The following is a 20,104-nucleotide window of genomic DNA, read 5'->3' as shown; positions in this document are numbered from 1 at the left end:
AAGATCTCTGTTGTAATGGTAATGCTGGTCAGTTGTGTCTGAACTCCAAAGGGAGAAGAGTATAATGAGGCACATCTAAACCCACCTGCCTGTCATGGCCTAACCTAGTTTTTCTTTTTTCTTTGAAGTTATCTCTGCCAGGAGAGGAGACTTTTCAGCTGGTTGGTGGATTACAACTTATCTTTTTGTTTTAACAAACAGAACAATAATAACAAAAAATCACCTCATAAATTCAACGTAAAATAGATTGGTTAAAAAAAATTAAGCGCTTCCTGAATATTCCTACATGTCAAAGAGAGAGAAGTGATAAGAATAAAGATGGGAAATACCTCTCATAGAAAAGATAAACGATTTGTTTTACTATCTTAGTTCGGGTCCACCAGCAATGAGGATTCCTGTTTAGGCAGCAAATTTACACTGGGGAGAAAGGAGGAAAATGAGGAAGGGAACAGAATATGAATGGTAAAAGACACATCAACAACCCACCTGACTCAAGAGAAATGAAGATCAACCACATGTGGAAACATGGACTAAATTCCTCTGGGGTGTTCCACCTGAGAGATGAGGAAGCCGGGGTATGTATACACCTCATCCTGTCCTCACTGATTGTGAGCTGTCCCTCTTGTTCCATTTCAAGCTACTATAAAAGGTTCCTTGTCACCATGTAATTCATAAAGAACAGAAATGAATTTTTCCACACTTCTGGGGAATGGGAAATTTAAGATCAAGGCATGGGCAGTTTAAGGTCTGCTTTCTCTGCTTTCAAGATGATGGCTGGAGTATTGACTCCTTCAAAGAAAGAAAGGCCTTGTCTTAACATGACAGATGAACAGAAGAGAGAAAAAGATTCCAGCATCATAAGCTCTGTTTATTGTGTCATTAATGTATTCCTCTAGAGGGCTCCACCCTCATGACCTAAACATATCCCAATAGGCCCCACCTGGCAATGCCATTACACTGAGATTTAACTTTACAACAGATGGATACTGGAGGACATAGTCAAACCATAGCACTTTCCTAAGAGATGCGCATTCCAGGCCATCTGGCTAGCAAGGCAGGCAAGCAGATCTCTCTGCCCAAGGACATAAAGAACCTTAGACAAATATACGGCCATTGGAAGTGAAGTACAACAAAGGGGAAAGCCCTAGATTACAAATGGGGACTGCTACATTCATCATGGTACAGTTAACCCTAGAATAACTTGGGTTTTAAATTTGCAGATTCATGTATATTTTCTTCTGTGTGTGTTACCTGTGAGCAAGCACTTTATAAGTAGTAAATATATTTTCTGACTTTTATGGTTTTCTTAAAAACATTTTTTTCTTTAGCATACTTTATTGGAAAAATAGAGTTTACAATTGTATAACTAAAAAGGGGGTTAATCAACTATTTTATCACTAAGGCTTCCAGTCAAAAGTAATCTATTAGTACTTAAGTTAGGGATGCAAAACTTCTACACAGGTTTTCATCTGCACCAGTGCTCAGTGCCCCAACCTCCACGTTGTTCAGGGGTCAACTGCTTTTTTAGTCTGTAGCTGCATCTCTCTGGAACAGCATCTTGGCAGGTGGGTTGCAAGTAAAGGAATCCAGAAAATAACATCTCAAACTATGCTGAATTTGTATGATGATATGTAAAACCCACGGCATTTAGAAAACAGCAAATGCACAAAAAGACTTTTCCTAAATATCCCTTATCTACCTATAACCAAATTTTTCAGAAGGAAACATATTTTCAAGAAAATTCTTCCTGAGAATTTTTATCGGGGAAGATTAACATAAAACAGGAAACAAAAATAGAAGAGACTGGAAGTTGATACTTTAACCAGGCAGGTGCTTACCTGTTCTCTTGAGGATGCACTTCTATTCTCATCTATTCTCTCCCAGTTGCCTACACTTCCCAATTCCCTCTTCCCTAGAAAAGAAATATAAACACCTGGATTTCATTGACTTATCAGGTCATCACCCTGGGATGATATCCCACTGCACTTTAAGTTAATTTTGTTTCCGTTTTCTCTTATTAATCTTCTTTTTGTCGGTTAATTTTCAGCAAGCAATTAGAGAACAAATGGAACTTTCTTCCTTTCTCCCAGTATAACCAGTTCTCTTAAAATTCAGGCTGCTTACAAAGCAGCAGGAAGGTTTGTGCACAGGCTACAGCATTGTGATTTGGCTCCACTAGTCAGGCATCAGTAAAATTTTGTAGAGCCCTTCGCTGCAGCCCACTGATGCTGACATAGTTAGATCCACTTCCTCTGCTACTGAGCCAGGCTGGGACATTTTTGGGCACATTAGAGATATTAGATATAATGAGTGCAAATTCCTGTCCAGTTTCATCTGGATCCAACTGATTTCTCCATGTACATGGGCAGTTGCGTGATAAAACACTGTCTCTTTCCTAATGATGTTAACAGGGAGGCTGGTGTCTGGGTCAAGATGATGTCCCCAGTCACTGATAAAATGTAAAAGAGGAAAGTGTCATTGATGGTGCATGGCAGGGACATGCTCCGTACAGTGGCCACCCTCATTAAGAGAGATGAACTTTGGGAAATAATACTCAATGGCAGAAAAGAAGGTAGACTATGAAGGTGCCCAAAACAAGAATAAGGTGCAGCTCATTTAGTCTCTGGATATTAAAGAGACCTGTCACTCTTGATAATGGTGAATCTGTGAGTGCTGCATGCATTGAGAAAATTCAGTGTCATCTTCGTGTATTTGGAGTAAATTGCTTGAACTAATACTGGTAAGAACAATGGCATAACACCATTACCTAATACTTACAAATATATGGAGCATCATGTCAATGTATTTTATTTCTAATTTTTTTAAAGGAATAATGATAAATTTACAGAAAAGTTGCAAGTATATGACAAATACCCCCTTCCCTAACCAGAATCAGAGGAGAGTCTTTTAAATACCTTAGAATTGTACCATCTAAAATTTTACTATGTGCTTCCTACAAAAAAGAATATCCCCCTAAATACTCCCCATACACCAATGAAATACGTTACTCCATCGACTCCTGAGGAATATTTCAAATTGTCAAAAAATAATCTAAACAATGTCTCTCATAACAAATAGTCCCCAGTACAAACACATTCTCTGCAGACAAATTTCTGCTACTCTGATCTTACCTGGGACACCTGGGGACACTGAGCAGGTGCTGAGTTACTGACATGAGCCAGCCCTGCAGCTGTGCCCAGCCTGCCCCATCCCCTGCTCATTTGCATGTTCCCAGAGCACATCCTCCTGCCCTGAAGACTTATTAATAGGCTGGTCACACTTCATGTAGGAGTCAGACCCAGTCAGGACATAGCATGGACATGAGGGTCCCCGCTCAGCTCCTGGGGCTCCTTCTGCTCTGGCTCCCAGGTAAGGAAGGAGAACAAGGGGAGTTTACACAGCCCAGGGTTCTGGGTACTACTTCACTATTCAGAGAAATTCTCTAGCAACATGATGAATTCTGTGGACATTTGTTTTTATGTTTCCAATCTCAGGTGCCAGATGTGACATCCAGATGACCCAGTCTCCATCCTCCCTGTCTGCATCTGTAGGAGACAGAGTCACCATCACTTGCAGGGCAAGTCAGGGCATTAGCAGTTATTTAAGTTGGTATCAGCAGAAACCAGGAAAAGCCCCTAAGCTCCTGATCTATGCTGCATCCAGTTTGGCAAGTGGGGTCCCATCAAGGTTCAGCGGCAGTGGATCTGGGACAGAATTCACTCTCACCATCAGCAGCCTGCAGCCTGAAGATTTTGCAGCTTATTACTGTCTACAGCATAACAGTGCCCCTCACACAGTGTTACATACCCGAACATAAACCCCCAGGGAAGCAGATGTGTGAGGCTGGGCTGCCCCAGCTGCTCCTCCTGATGCCTCCATCAGCTGAGAGTGCTCCTCAGATGTAGCCACACTCTGACGGTGTTGGTAGAGGGGGACATGAAGTCACCTCTGGACCCTAATTCTTTTCTCTTTCTCAGCCCCAACTGCACAGACATAGCAATGCCTCTGCTGATTTACTAAAGACAGAGATCATGACACCTGAGGAGTCTAGTTTATGACTTCAGTTGGAGTTTATATAACACAGAAGAAGCCAGTGTAGATATTCTAAGCAGGAATTGTCTTAATACAGAGAATTAGAATAAACTACTGAAGTCTAAATAAAATGTGAAGATGAATCTCTAAATTTGTTTTATTTGCATAGAAATATTTCTCAAATGGGACATACAGGAAATATCAGTGGTCTTCAATATGTTGGAAGAACAAAGAAAAAGGTAGTATTTTTTGAAAGAAGGAAAATGTTACCTATGGCTCTTTGAGAAAGTTCATTGGCACGAGGAAGAGTTGCAAACTGGCAAGCTCAAGCTGGTAAGCAGTAGTGGACAAAGTGAATCCTAGAATTATGTCAAGTTATCTCAGAAGTTGTGGATCAATTTGATTTCAGCTTACAAGAAGCCAAAGCAGTGAAGCTTGCAGAGAATTTTGTTATTGAAATACCAGGGATTTGGTGTAGATCCTGCAGCTCAACACACAGAAAGCCAATCACTAAGACAACAAGCATTGCCAAGGAACAAACGTTAATCAGGTGCTGCAGCCGAGGAGACGGGACATCATTCACAAACGTATCTCCCTGAACTACTAAAATTAGGGGTTTACATAGCAAGGAAGAAATGTGGGAAAACAAGAATTATGGAGGGGTAAGAAAGAGAATTTGGTCAACAGGAAGCAGGAGGTGAGTTAGGCAATCATAATGGGTGACAGTTCTGACGTCTCACTGTACTGATTCAGTGATACGTAAATTTCAGCTCCTTGATAGTATCTGGGAGACCTGATGGTTGGTTTACTGAAAAAACAGCTCAGGTAAGACAGATGTAACTATCTTGAGTTTTAAGACTGAGGAAGTCAATTTCTATGTTTATTCAAAAAACCATAAACATTAGTTCTGTGGGATAATAGGGCCTATTTCAATTGCATTCTAGAAACAATATTTTTCACCCTGAGTGTCTTTCTCCTCTGATTTCTTGTCTTTGTTGTGTATGACAGAATGACCCAATTCCTATGATTAATGTTCACACTACAACCTTTAAAAGCCAAGGATATAGTATTTAGGAAAGTTGATATTAGAAACAGGATTCTCTGGTGCTCCCTCAGAAAACAGAATGCATCTGCCCCTGAAGTATGGGCTATTTAACCATGTGGTCCTCAGTCCTGTCTGGAAACTTAAGTCTGGGGTTGCTGAAGTTCTCAGCTTCCTAGAGTATCTTTCCAGGTGTTTCTCCAGTCCTCACCTTTGTCTCTGTGCCTGTCTTAGGTACCAATGGATAATATTGAGTCTTCCTTTTCTGACTTCCAAATCTCATGGGGGGACCTCTTATTGGTCAACTCTATAGCACACGAGAGGTAAGGAGGGATATTTACGTACGTTAAAATGATTTTCTCCCAAAAAGGCCATTTAAAAAAATTATGTTTGAAGCCACATATTGAAAACACATCCAGTTTTGTTTTCTTATTAATGCAAACTTACATTTGCAAATATTTTCAGGATTGTAAAGCTTGAAAACATATTTATTTGTCCATGGAATGATCAAACCCCTCTATAATTGAATGGAGTAATATTTTCTTGAAAATTTATACTTATTGAAATAAAGGAATATATTTAACATTCGTGAAGCTGTGTTACAAATTATTGGACTTAAATTCAACTGTGTGGTTTGGTTTGGGAGGCTGATGTCTCCTGTGACCTGTCACAAGAATCTTGTGTAATGTTTAGTCACTGCTGTTCAGTATTGTCATTAAACAATTGATATCTACAGGCTGAATACAAGTTCAGTGCCCTGTAGAGGAACCACTCAGCAGAGCCCTTCCTTGATCAGCCAGATGACTGTGAACATGAGCATCCTTGAACATGAAAATAAAAGTTTACTGTTATCAGCCACTGAGTTGTGTATTTAACCAGTTACCAATAATTAATGCATAAATGCTTCCAGATACAGTATTTACACCTCTTCCTATATAAACATATGTATTTTTTCTTAAATTGGTGGTATAAATGGGAATATTTTATAGTCAAATTATGAAGTTATTAAGAGAAAAATACAAAATTAAAACATTAGTTTTCAACAAAAAATTAAAATTTACCTTATTTATGGAAAAATGTGTGTATATATTTAAGATACAGAGAAGTGAATATATATTTATTTGACAAAATTTTGGCTACAAATATGTAGAGTATTCATATTTACATTCATTCTGTTATATATGCAATATATACATATTTATAAAATATCTGAATTATATACATTTAAATAATTGTTGTTACATTCCACAAATAAATGGTATTCTGGACAACATATAATTCATACTCTTGCTACAGAAAATTTCTTTGTGGCCTTTATTTTTAAAATTTTACCAAATCGTTGTCCTTACTTAAAATGTTTTTCCAATCCAGTAGAGGTCCAAGGGTAGGACTAGAGAAAATTTTGACTAATGTTAAATATTAACCATTGCATCCTATGAAAGTCTCCATTATGTTCATGCTCACAATGATGATATGCCAAATAGAGTTCTCAGAACAATGGATGCTGGATGGAGTCACATCAGTGCCATTGTCAAGGAAGCCCTGGAAATGTAAAAATCATAACATGGGTAAACTGCAAGGATTACATTTGATGATCACATGGCAAAGAGAACAGCAATTTAATAATATTGGCTGTTGGTTTTCATAGATCATCAGGCCTTAAAAGAAAGGCAACAAGATGATTTCAGACAAAGTCATTCTGCAAGAGCTATCACTAGAAGTTTCAAAAATGAACCATAATGGAGAAAAAAAAAAGCTTTCCAAGTGAATATTAATAGAAATGCCATTAATGAGCAGGGGCTTTTAACAATGAGGACAATTCAACATATGGACTTCAGTCGGTCACCTTTCCCAGCTTTCCCAGAGAGTTTCATGAACCAATGTTATGGAGGTCCCTGTGGGGACTCAATAATATGAGTTTCAACTAACTGAGATGTACAGGGCTACTGGCTCTTCTGAACATCTAATTTGCCAAGAAAACTGACCCCTCCAGAACCCTTAACATTGTACCACACATCAGGGCCTGGTATCGGGTGATTCCAGTGGACCTCTTGTAACATGAGGAGAGCAGTGGTTATTTTACTATATATGAGTTTCCTTTCCTTTTCGGTTATGTTTCTGCATAAAATATTATTTGAGGATTTTCAAAGTGTTTTCATCAGAGTCAGGAAGTTCTTCCATAATACGGCTTTGGATCAAGCAACTTATTTAACTGAAAAAAGGTGAAGCAAAGTGTAGCTCATGGTCTTGTCATGTGCACAGGTACAGCTTTCCCTATAGACAGGGAAAATACCATTATCAGTTGAGCAAAGCTCACACACAAACCCTAGTTCTATTTAATTGCTATGCTGTCAGATATGGTGGAGGCTTTAAAACACTAACTGTGTGAATGGTGCTTTTACTCCCATAAACAGATTATTTATATCTTGAAAATGAGCTGTAGACTCATCATTGTTATGTCAACTGAACAGCTTGAAATACTCGATTTCTGTTTTCTCAGGGCTGTGGTTTTCTGGTTGATGATTCTGAATCCAAAGAGTTGACATAACAATTGTTTCATTAAATTGGAAGAAATGATATGATAAGCATGCGACCATTTAGACTTAATACAATACTGGACAAGCTGACAACACAGGGCATTAGGGTATGTGCTGCAATCATAGATCTAGCCCATATAAAGCAAGAGCAAATAGAATTGATGTTCTATATTTTAGAGAGGAAGTACAGAAAATAGGGACCCTAGGGGACCTTCTGGAATGTTTCTATTTATTGCCATTTCCACTGGTAAAACTCAGAGAAGATTTCAACAGTCATCAGGATGAAGTTCTAGGGATCACAGTCATGTGAAGAATTCCCTGCACTTGGATCTCCAGTGAGGCAAAGGGAAGATGAAACGCATAGTGGGATATGGAGGTATAAACACCAGAGACAGCCTCCTGGTCAGCTGTCATGACATGAGTGAGACTAGGAGACAATGAGTGAGTGAGGGCGACATGAGTGAGACTGGGAGACAATTATGCTGCACGAAAGTCACCAGCCAAGAAAGAACATGTGCTATGTTCTCTTTATGTGAAATCCTTAAAAAGAAAGTGGAATCTATATGAACAATAAGCCAACCAAGGATTTTCTGTTCTGTGAAGTGGAAAGCAAGTTGATTCCTGAAGAGCAGGACAAAACTTTTTGGAGTTGTAGAAATGCTGTGTGTATTGATTTTGCTTACAAGAATGCATTTATTTATAAAACCTTATTTAACAGTACGCCTAAAATCAGTGTACTTGATTGGAATCTTTTTTTTTCAATAAAATTGTTTAACAGTGAATAGAGAGTAATTGCAAATCCAATTAAGTAACGTTGTCTTCACATCTTTTATTCTTGCAGTGTACTGGAAGCTACATGAGCCAAAAGTTATTTCTGGGAGATAATCACAGCCTGACACTAAAGAATTGTGTATCTTCTGGCAATAGCTCCCTTTTCCAGGTATTTTTGGATTTTTCCAAGAATTTAAATGTATTTCACAGGTTAAATCAAAATGGTAGGCTTTTAATATACATTTCTTATTTATATCAGCTAAAATTCTAAACAATAAAAAGTGATTAAAAATTAGTAAAGAATTTAAATGCAAGGAAATATTTAAGTTAGGGAAAGAGACCCAACATATCTTACGGTTCATATACATTTTTCATAAATTAAAATTACCTATCAAGAGTTCTTATAAAATCTGTAATACTTTTTACAATGTGTGTTCACTAAATGTTTAGATATACAGATGGACTCCATTTTTCTTTTTTCTTAAGTTTTTTTATATTCATAACAGATGCCAGTCTTTAATTTCTTTGTTTGGTTATATCCATATTAATTTTTGGACTACAGGATGTTATGACCTCCTATAATAATTCTGAGAGTATTTTTTTGGTTCACGTGAATCTTTGTGTAATTTTGATAAACAGCTTGTCACTAAACACCAAATATAAAATTGGAGTTTTTTTTCTGGGTAACTTTTTATTACAGCTTTCTTGTTACTTTTGAGGCAAGACATAGGCAGGACTTTACTCTGGACCAGATGTGAGGCTGGCCAAAACAGGAACAGGGTTCTAAAAGGCCCTCTTCATAAGGCACGCTCACTAATGCCAGGACAGTTTACCACTGCCATAGCAACATCCAGAAGTCACAGCCCCTTGCTATAGCAACACCTGGAAATTCCTGCCCCTGCCATGGCAACACCTGGAAGCTGGGGCACACCACCCACTTTCTAGCTATTTCTGAACAACCCACCTCTTAATTATCACATGATTAAAAGTAGATATAGATGTGACTGTAAAACTGCCCCTGGCTGCTCCTCTCGGCCCTCTGCCTATGAAATACCCCTGCTCTGCAGGAGTAGTCACAGAGTGTAACACCACTGCCGCCTCAATAAAGCTGTTTTCTTCTATCACCGGCTTACTCTTTCATTCCTTCCTGAGCAAAGCTGAGAACTTGCCTTGCGTCAGTATTGAGTCAGCCACTCACCACTAGAGATGGTGAGAGGCAGCCTTTGATGTGGCAATGAGACGGCAGAAACAGCGGAGAAGCAAGACAGCAAGACACAGCACGAGATGGCACTTTATGAGAAGAAGGACACAGTGATCAGCAATGGGCAAGACAGCTATTGGAGACGTGGCAAGACAGAGACCAGTGAGAGAGGGCGAGACAGTGATCAGCGCTACAGTCATCGAAGCTACAAAGTTGCTAACATTAGCAACTGCAGAGTTGTTAGCACTGGCCAGAGGCTATTTTAAGAGCCATCATCTTTCCTGACAGGTGGTGGGGCCCTGGGGATGGGCAAGTGGCCACAGAGCCACTGTGTCATGCAGGACAGCCGCTCCGTGCTCCAGTTCCCCCACGGGAGCCCAATGCACCCAAGCTGGGGACCCTGGAGAGATCTTCACGCAGGCCCCACGTTAGAGACTGCTTGGCACCATTTTGGCTCCTGCATACCTGTAAGGGTCCCCTCTGCCCACTTGTCCTATATCGGATGATCCAGGGAATAAGGCCTTTGGCTAGATAGTCCATTTGAAGTCCCCCATAGCACACCTGACGACATCCTCGTTGCTCTTTCTCTGTCATTTCTCCTCCAATGCCATTTTATCATCAGCCATTATCCTATTAACCATCAGCCATTTATCCTATTTTCTGCCCTGATATATATGTTTGGTTTGCAGTTTTGACTTTGGCTCACTGCTAATTAGGTTTGTGCAATTGTTTAAGTCAGGACACTTGGATGTAAGAATTCTCCTGTTCTGTTGACTCTAAGAAGCCAGAGTCACATTGTTCTATGGCCCCAACCAGGCCTTTGGGGCTCACTGTTGGCCACCCCACTGAAGCTCCAGGATTTTCTGCGTTGTTCAGTCCCTGGATACTCCAGGATTTCCTGGCATTTGGTGTGGGGACACTCTTAGGCTAATACTTGGGTACTCTGGCTTTTCAGCATTTGGTATTTTAGGCCTGTATCTAGATGCTCCAGAGTTTTCAGCCTTGACATTCCTCCTTGGATTGTGCATTGGAGGCTCAGCCTACGGGAATCTTGGTTTGGTTTGCCTTTTCTTATTTTCTGCCCTAAAGTTATCATTTTCCATCATTGTTTTCTTATTGTCACTTTATTTACACTTTTTCTTCTTCATTTTACTTAATAAAAATATTGCTTAAAGCCCAGTGCGGTGGCGCATGCCTGTAATCCCAGCACTTTTGGAGGCCAAGGTGGACGGATCATTTGAGGTCAGGAAGACCAGCCTGGCCAACAGGGTAAAACCCTGTCTCTACTAAAAATACAAACAAATGAGCTAGACGTAGTGGCACATGCCTATAATCTCAGCTACTTGGGTGGCTGAGGCACGAGAATCACTGGAACCCAGGAGGCGAAGGTTGCAGCAAGCCAAGACTGCACTATGGCACTCCAGCCTGGGTGACAGAGGGACAGTCTGTCTCAAATAATAATAATAATAATAATAAATAACAATTTAAAAATAAAAAATAAAAATACTGCTTTAGTCATATTTTGTTCACTAACAAATGCTTACATTCCACTTTCAGAACGTCTTGCTAACTATATGTACACCTTCTGTGCAGGAAGTGGAAATCTGAGATGAGAACAATGATGGCCCAGTCACTTTTCCTCTTGTTGGACTTAGAAAAACTTCTGTGTCCAGTAGAATTTGTTAGAATTGGGAACAATGGTGAGCATCACAGAGGACTTGCCACTAGGGTGTCTATTAGGTTATTGGAGCAAATTCAAATGCAACTTAAAGAAAAAAACTCTTTCTATCACAACACTGCTTGGGTTTAGCACAAATTAGAAAACCAAGAGACTTGTCTTAAACATGATTCCATACGTTATAATACCATTTTACATTTTGACTTATTCTGTAAAAAAGAAGAAAAGTCGTCTCTTGTGTACATTCTTTTGTGGCCCTTTACTGCCTCCTGTTATTAGCCGGGTGTGGTGGCACATGCCTGTAATCCCAGCAAGTAGCTTGGGATTCCCAAGTAGGGAAGCTGAGGCAGGAGAATTGCTTGAACCAGGGAGATGGAAGTTACAGTGAACCAGGACATGTGACTGTAAACAGAAGTTTTTCACTTTTGACTCAAAGAGGGTATGTGTCTGGGTTAATGGAAAGCTTCAAGACCCTCACAAAACATTACTAATAGGCAAATGAAAAGTGTATCTGGAAGATTAAGTTTTAACAGACTCTTCATTTCAATAGACCCAATAATGCACTTAGGGAGATGGCATACTGAGGATAGGAAGACAGAAATGAAAACAAGGCCTCTTATATTGTTCTTAACAGCCTTGTGCCAAACATCATCTGGGTGGATTTAGGTGATTAAGGAGAAGAAAGACACAGGAGTGAAATTCTGTGAGCACAAGGGGGAAGTTCTACACTCAGACTGAGCCAACAGACTCTTTTGACCTGACAACCAGGGAGGCGCAGGATGCTCAGTGCAGAGAGGAAGAAGCAGATGGTCTCTGCAGCTGGAAGCCCAGCTCCCACCCCAGCTGCTTTGCATGTCCCTCCCAGCTGCCCTACCTTCCAGAGCCCATATCAATGCCTGGATCAGAGCTCTGGGGAGGAACTGCTCAGTTAGGACCCAGAGGGAACCATGGAAGCCCAAGCACAGCTTCTCTTCCTCCTCCTACTCTGGCTCCCAGGTGAGGGGAATATCAGGTGGTTTTGCACATTACTGAAATCCCCTGACACCTATAGAAATATAATTAAAATTCAATGTAGATCAACAATTTTGGCTCTACTCAAAGACAGTGGGTTTGATCTTGATTACATGAGTGCACTTCTGTTTTCTTTCCAATTTCAGATACCACCGGAGAAATTGTGATGACGCAGTCTCCAGCCACCCTGTCTTTGTCTCCAGGAGAAAGAGCCACCCTCTCCTGCAGGGCCAGTCAGAGTGCTGGCAGCAACTTAGCCTGGTACCAGCAGAAACCTAGGCAAGCTCCCAGGCTCCTCATCTATGGTGCATCCAGCAGGGCCACTGGCATCCCAGCCAGGTTCAGTGGCAGTGGGTCTGGGACAGACTTCACTCTCACCATCAGCAGCCTGGAGCCTAAAGATGTTGGAATTTATTACTGTCAGCAGTATAATGACTGGCCTCCCACAGTGATTCAACATGAAACAAAAACCTTGACAAGACCGTCAATGTTTATTAGATTACACCAGCTGCTTCCTTTACAGACAGCTATTGGGGTGGCCACTCAGTTTTAGCATCTCTGGTCTATTTGGACATTTTAGAGTTCAAGTTCTCAAGTCCAAAATTACTTATGTTAGTCCATTACGTGATACCATTTCAGCCTGGCTACTATGTTCATTTAAATGCATTTTAGAAGGCATCTCTGTGGCATCACAAAGAGTTGAATAAACCTTCTGTGCAAAAATCAACAACAAACACACATATAAATATAAAGCTGAAATATCAAAACTATTTCAACACTCTGAAAATTGGCAAAGCATAAAATAATTAAGGATGCATATTCTTTATTGAAAAAAATAAGTACTAGTGCTTTGAGTAAGGACAGGAAAAGTCTGTATCCGTTTGCCTGTGACAGCACCCTACTATTCCCAGTTCAGTCAGCATGAATTACAGAACTGGAGTTTTATCAATGTGAGGATAGCAAATGAAACTGGCAGCTTGCTGCCAAAGGGGGTGGACTTGAGTAAAGCCAAGGAGTGGAAAAAAATTCTTCAGTGTTTCCAGTTAAACATGTAGAACTCCATAGGAAATAAACAGAAAAAGTCCACAGCTTTGCTAGTCCAAGATGATGCCCTGTTGGGGTCAAGTAGTACATCTGCTGATAGTAAATAGCAGATTCCTGGATAAGACAGACCCACATTGCTGAAATAATCTCTGCACACATTCCTAGTGACCTAGAAGCTATAGATATGAGTGATGAGACCCAGGAGTTTCCTGTGCAAAGTAAAACCAGAGAGAGGTAAGAACTAGCTGCATTTTGCATGCAGTTTGCTTTTTAAACTACACACAGATGGGTTGACAGAAGACAGATTTATAACCTCCAGATATTTCAGCAAAACATCTCAAATCATTGCTGACCACTTCGCTATGCAGATACATGTACAGTTCCTATAAATTCAAACTAAGGATTAATATTAAGAATAAAAAGAAGCAGAGATATCTGTGGTCAAACACCATGTGAGATACAGATTTTTCAATATCATGCATGAAAATACATTTAATACATCTAATCCACTGAATATTATAGCTCAGCCTATCCTATCCTAAATGTGCTCAGAACACTTACATTAGCTTACTGTTGGTCAACGTTATCTTACATAAAGCTTATCTTACAATAAAGTGTTGAATACCTCATGTAATTTATTGAATATTGTACTGAAAGAGAAAATAGTTGTATGAATACTAGAAGTTCTGTTTCTACTTGAATGCATATCACATTCACATGATATGAAAGTCAAAAATTACAAGTCCATCTCTCATAAGTCAGGCACTATCAGTAAGTACAGACAAGTAACTAAGAAGAAATTAAAATATGATCAGAAAAAACAAATTCCAGGCCTGACATGCTGGCTCAAGCCTGCAATCCCAGTACTTTGGTAGGCTGATGCAGAAGGATTACTTGATGCCAAGAGAATGAGACCAGGTTGGGTGGGCAAAATAATGACACACTTATCTTACAATTAAAAAAAAAATAGGAGAGAGTGGTGGCATGCCCCTAGAGTCCCAGCTACTCAGGAGGATGAAGCGGGAGAGCAGCTGGACCCCAAGAGGTTGAGGCTGCAGCAAGCTATGATCACACCACCACACTCCAGCATGGCTGAAAGAGTAAGACCCTATTTCTAAAAAAATTAAGTTTAAAATAAGAAAGCCCATAATCTTAAGAGAGGTACTATAATATGCTATCAACAATGCACAATTTTCAGTTTAACAACTCCTGGAAAAAAACAGAGAAGTATGAACAATATCAAAGGAACAAAAATAAAGCAGCTACAATAATAACAACAGAAAATAGTCAATGAAAGCTAATTGTAACTTGCCCTAATTATTGGATTTAGCAAAGACTACAAAGCAGTTAATATCCAGATGTTCAAATAATTATTTTTAAAACTATGATCATCAATATAAAAAGGAAAATTTTTTTTTAAAAAAGAAGATTCGGATAGGAGGACCTCAAGAAAAGACATGGAAAATATAAAATATGACCAAATAGGCACTCTAGAAATGAAAACTGCAATAACCCAATTTAAATATTTATTAGCTAGGTCTAATAGCAATTTGAGATGGCAGAACAATCAGTTAACTTGAAAATAGAGGAAAAGAAATTATTGAGTCTAAAGAAAATATTTAGAAAAAAAAGAAGACTTCAGAGATTTATAGCTCAGAGTGAAGGATATCAAAAAATGTATAATGAGAGTCACAAAGGAGGAGAGAAAGAGAAAGTGGCAGAAAAAATATTTGGAGAAATAATGACAACAACTTTTCAAAAGTAATACAAAAAATCTCAAATGAAGAAATTTAATAAAAACCTTTTAAATAATCAGTAGAAATTAATAACTGAACACATTATATTAAAATGTTGAAAGACAAAGAGAATCTTCATTGCATCAAGAATGAAAGCAGATACTTTATACAGAGAAACAACAACATAGCCATTGGCTGAGTTTTCATCAGGACCAATAGAGGGTAGAAGGAGTGAAATGTCATATTTAAATGCCGAAAGGAAAAAAAAGAAGACAAACAGGAAGTCTATATCCAGTGAAAATACCCTTCAAATCTAAAGAAAAAAGCAAAAAATTTATTTGATAAACAAAATACATTCATTCATAGCAGCTTTGTCTTGCAAGACATTTGAGAGAAAATCCTTCAGAAGCACAGGAAATGACATGAGACAGGAACTTTGCTCCTCTGGAAGAAATGATGGCCTCAAAAGTTGTAAGGAATAATAAGTCTAAAAAGATAAAAATACATTTAATGTTATTTATACAAAGTTCAAGACAGGAAAACCTAAATTATTGCATAGATGTCAGAAAGACAGTTACTTTTGCTGGGTGGGAGGGGTGACAACCGACAAATTGTCCATGAGGGAAGCACAAGGGACTGTGAAATACTCTCTCATTCCACTGGGACAATGAATTACACATAAATTTTATTCAGTTGCACATTCAAGATTTACGCACTTTGGCTACTTTATCAATTGAAATAAAACTAATAAAAACCAAACCTAGACTCTTTCACACTAACCAGTAATCACAGCCAAGAGCCCAGACTAATTTGGAATATTACTATTGTTATCACCACTTCATTACCCTTTCTTGACATTTACACTTTTTATCCAGCTACAGTTTGACAGCTCTACCTCTGGCCCATTCTTTTGGAAGACCCCATAGCCATAGGTCAGGTAACACCTATGGAAGACTTATAAATGAAATGACTGATTAGTATTTACCAGCCAACAAGTTATAACACAGACTGTCCTATGCAGAGGATACAATACGTGTCAGTGAGAGAGTCCCTCTAGCACAGAAAAGAAGCATGAACTACACCTTCAGAATATGGTCCAGTGTTTAGAGATCATCAGATGAACACAGATCAAGGTGTCCTGTCATCTGGGTATGGGAAAGTGAAATGACTGTGGGTTCTCCCCAGATCAGTGGCCCGTGGATCTGGAGAAGTGTACATGAAACTCATATTTGTTCACATCCACTGTTACTTCCTGGCTTCACCCATAGGAATGATAGTCTGGCTTCCCAGTTACTTAGGAACCCTGCACACAGGCTGTCAGTTACTAAAACGACAATTAAAAACAGTGACTTTTGTTAAATGTATATCAGTAGGTACATCCTGGAGGAAAAAAATGAGCAGAAGGGATATATTTTAATATCAAATAAAAAATCACAACCTTGTGACTCCTTTATCTTCCCATATAATTCATTAAGGTTGTACTGACATTTCACAGTATCAAATGAGTCTTATATATTCATCCCTGTAGCTTTGTCCTTCTCCAACCTGAGCCCACGTTTGGGCCATCCACTGGCATCTGAGTACACCTGTGAGATGATCACTCTCCAAACAGGATTAATGCGGCAACTCACAGGCAGCTCCATGCTGAGTCTCCTCTCGAACTCTCAGCATCACTGACCCTGAAGGAGTGTCCTCCTGTCCTCCACAGCAGCCAGAGCACAGCCTGCCCTGACGCGATTTCACTGCCCAACTCAAAACCTCATCACAGATTCCACTGGCTCAGAGGCAAAGTCAGGTTCCAGGCAGAGGCTGCTGTGGGGGCCTAAGAAAAACCATCTTTTCATCAATTTTTCTGTTAGAAATTTCCAGGGATTAATAAACTGAATTTGTATACATAGTTACTATCTTAAAAGTAAAAGCTATTTCTAATATGAGAAACATAAAACATGGGAAATAATTAAAGCCCACAAGAGCATCATATAGTCAGAAACTCCAAATTCACCTAATCTAACTCTGAGCTCCCTGCCTTATGTTCCATATCCATGGTGTCTATGTGCTCCACCCTTATCAAATATATGCTCAAAGAATTATTTTAAACTATAATAAAAGACTTAAAAAGGAATTTGTAAAGACAACAATTCAACAAATAGAGGCTCTCAAACAGAGACTAAACTATGAAAACAGACCTACTGGGAAATTTAGAAATGAAAAGTACAACAACTCAATTGGAAAATGTATTAGATAGACTCAACAGCAATTCAACATGACACAAGAATCAGTGAACTGAAAAATTAGTCAATAGAAATGATCTCATATAAAGTAGGAAAAAATTATAAAGAAGAATGAATAAAACCTCAGACATTGTAAGTCCATGTGTAGAATACCAACACATTTGTATTAGGAATCACAAAGGAGAAGATAGAAGAAGCTAAACATGTGTTCTTATCTTTATGCCCATAAATACTCCATGTTTAACTCCCACTTGTAAGTGAGAACATATGTTTTTTTATTTTTTGTTTCTGCATCTGTTCACTTAGGAAAATGGCCTACAGCTGCATCCAAGTTTCTGCAAGGGCATGATTTTGTTCTTATTTGGGGCTGCATAGTATCCCATGGTGCATATATACCACAGTTTCTTTATCAAATCCACAGTTGATGGGCACAATAGACATTGGGGACTACTAGAGGGAACACAAAGGGAAAAAGGGCAGGGGCTGAAAAACTACCTATGGGTACAATGTTCACTACCTAGTTAATAATTTCATTCATACTCCAAACCTCAGCATCATGTAAAATAACTTTGTAACATATCTGTACATGTATGCTCTGATTCTAAAATAAAAACTGAAAAAGAAAAAAATGGAGAAATAATGAAAAACATTTTTCACAGTGATGAAACACATTAATCTATACCAGAAAGTAGCTCAGTGAAACCCTTTTATGATAATCACAATGCAATTCATAACTATACACATTATAGTACCAATGTTGAAAGACAAAGACACAGAGAATTTGGAAGGCATCACTAAAATACCGACTTACTCTATACTAGGAAGCAATAGTAAAGCAATTGGCTAAATTTTCATAATTACTAATGGAGGTGGGAAGACAGTGGAATGATATATTTAAATGCTGGGGGAGAAAAGTCAGCCACAAATTCTATATCCAGCATAACAATCATTAAAACATAAAAGCAAGGTAGAAATGTTCCTTCATACACAAAGACTAATTCATTAATAGTATACATGCCTTGTGGAAAATTCAAGAGAAAATTCTTCAGAATAACAGGGAATGACAGCAGACAGCAATTCAAATTGAAGAGAAGGAAAGCAAGCCCTTAAAATGAAAGAAATAAGAAGGAAGCTACAAATAATGTTTACCTGATATAAAGATTAAGTCCAGGAAAAAAAACAATTATAATAAATGTCACAATATCAGTTATATTGATTGTGTTTTGAGGTTCAGTTGCTGACTGGGAACCTGCATAAAGAAGGCAGTGAGAGAATTGGAAACCTTCCATGTTTTGATATGGATCATGACATGAAATGATCTGGATTTGACACTCATTTGTATCCGTAACATTTGAACCCTTTGCATGGTGTGTTTTACCTTAAATACAATAAAATAAAACAAACCTAGGCTCTTTCAAATAAACATGAACCAAAAATAAGAATCACCAAATATTTATGAAAGTTCAACCTTATTAAAGAGAAGTGTAAAACATGCCTGAGAAAGTCCTAAAGAACTAGAAATCTGGTAGAGAAAAGAGCAGGAAAAATCCAAATATGTCCCTACTGCCACTCAGGCAACACAGATTTTACCTCTCTTAATTTCCATAAAAATATAAAATATATTTATGTCATTTTGCTCACAAGAGAGGCCCTCCACCTTCTCCTTGGCTGTTTCCACCCCACTGCACCCACCAGGGGATTTGCATACTGTCCCCTAGGGAGGACCTTCCCTTGTGAGTCTGAGATAAAGGCTCAGAACTAACCTTGCCTTCACTGATCAGGACTCCTTAGTTCACCTTCCCACAATAAGGCTCCCTGCTCAGCTCCTGGAGCTAATACTCTGGGTCCATGGTAAGGGCAAAAGGGAGATGAAGGAGGACAATGGGGTCAGGGCTTGAGTTCTGTGGGCCCTGCCACCTCTCATGTGTTTCCTGTCCTCGTGTTACATGTGTCTTGTCCTCCAGGATGGGGCATGTGATGTCTAGATCCGTGAGAATGAGGAAGATTCCAGAAGGAGCAAGGACATGTACTTTTAGTGAAAGCTGTGACACAGAAAGAGGGGGATGGGGTAGGTGATTCCTAGGGGCCCCTTTGTACTTTGCAAATCTTGGTTCTTTTTAAACCTGTATGTTTGGGAGTATTAACCAAAATCACACACAAAAAAAATTGAGCAAAACGTAAAGAACAGACAGAAAGTTATTAAAACGACTCACAATATTTGTACATAACCTTGCACTTCTCTCTCATTATTTCAGGATCCAATGGAGTTGCTGTGATGACCCAGCCTCCCCTCTCCCTGCCCGTCACCCCTGAAGAGACAACCTCCATCTCCTGCAGGCCTAGTCACAGCCCCCTTCACAGTAATGGATACACTTATTTGTATTGGGACCTACAGAAGCCAGGCCAGCCTTCACGGCTCCCGATTTATTTGGTTTCCAACAGGGAACCTGGAATCCCGGAAAGGTTCAGTGGCAGTGAGTCAGTGATAAATTTCAGGCTTAAAATTAGGAGGATGGATGCTGAGGATGTTGAGGTCTATTGCTGCCAGCAAAGTACACATTATTCTCCCACAATGGTACAGTCCTGAGCACAAATCTCCCTACTTGCTGTGGCCCAGCTGGCCAGATGTGTTGTTTCTGTGGAGAGAAGGCACTGAGGATTCTCTTAGATGCCTAAAGAGGAAGATGTTGGAGAACACAGAGGATTTGGTGTAGCTAAGGGCTCTTGACCATACATTTCTCAGCTACACCTGAGGCACCACATTTTAAGTTCCCATCAGCTACAGCAGCCTTTGCATAACAGAGTCTGTAAAATGGAGGAG

General features: G+C 39.2%; 1 gene segment (V, D, J or C); it reads left to right on the top strand.

The window, feature by feature from the left end:
* Positions 1-3,252: 3,252 nt before the first annotated feature.
* LOC104676470 lies at positions 3,253-3,817 on the top strand. The segment is given in 2 exon segments: positions 3,253-3,369; positions 3,495-3,817. Coding segments are annotated over 2 exon segments (378 nt in total).
* Positions 3,818-20,104: the final 16,287 nt, after the last annotated feature.

Source organism: Rhinopithecus roxellana, chromosome 17, assembly GCF_007565055.1.
Source record: "Rhinopithecus roxellana isolate Shanxi Qingling chromosome 17, ASM756505v1, whole genome shotgun sequence".
Classification (NCBI taxonomy): Eukaryota; Metazoa; Chordata; class Mammalia; order Primates; family Cercopithecidae; genus Rhinopithecus; species Rhinopithecus roxellana.
The sequence above is the reverse complement of the archived record's forward strand: the minus strand, read 5'-3'. Positions and strand labels throughout refer to the sequence as shown.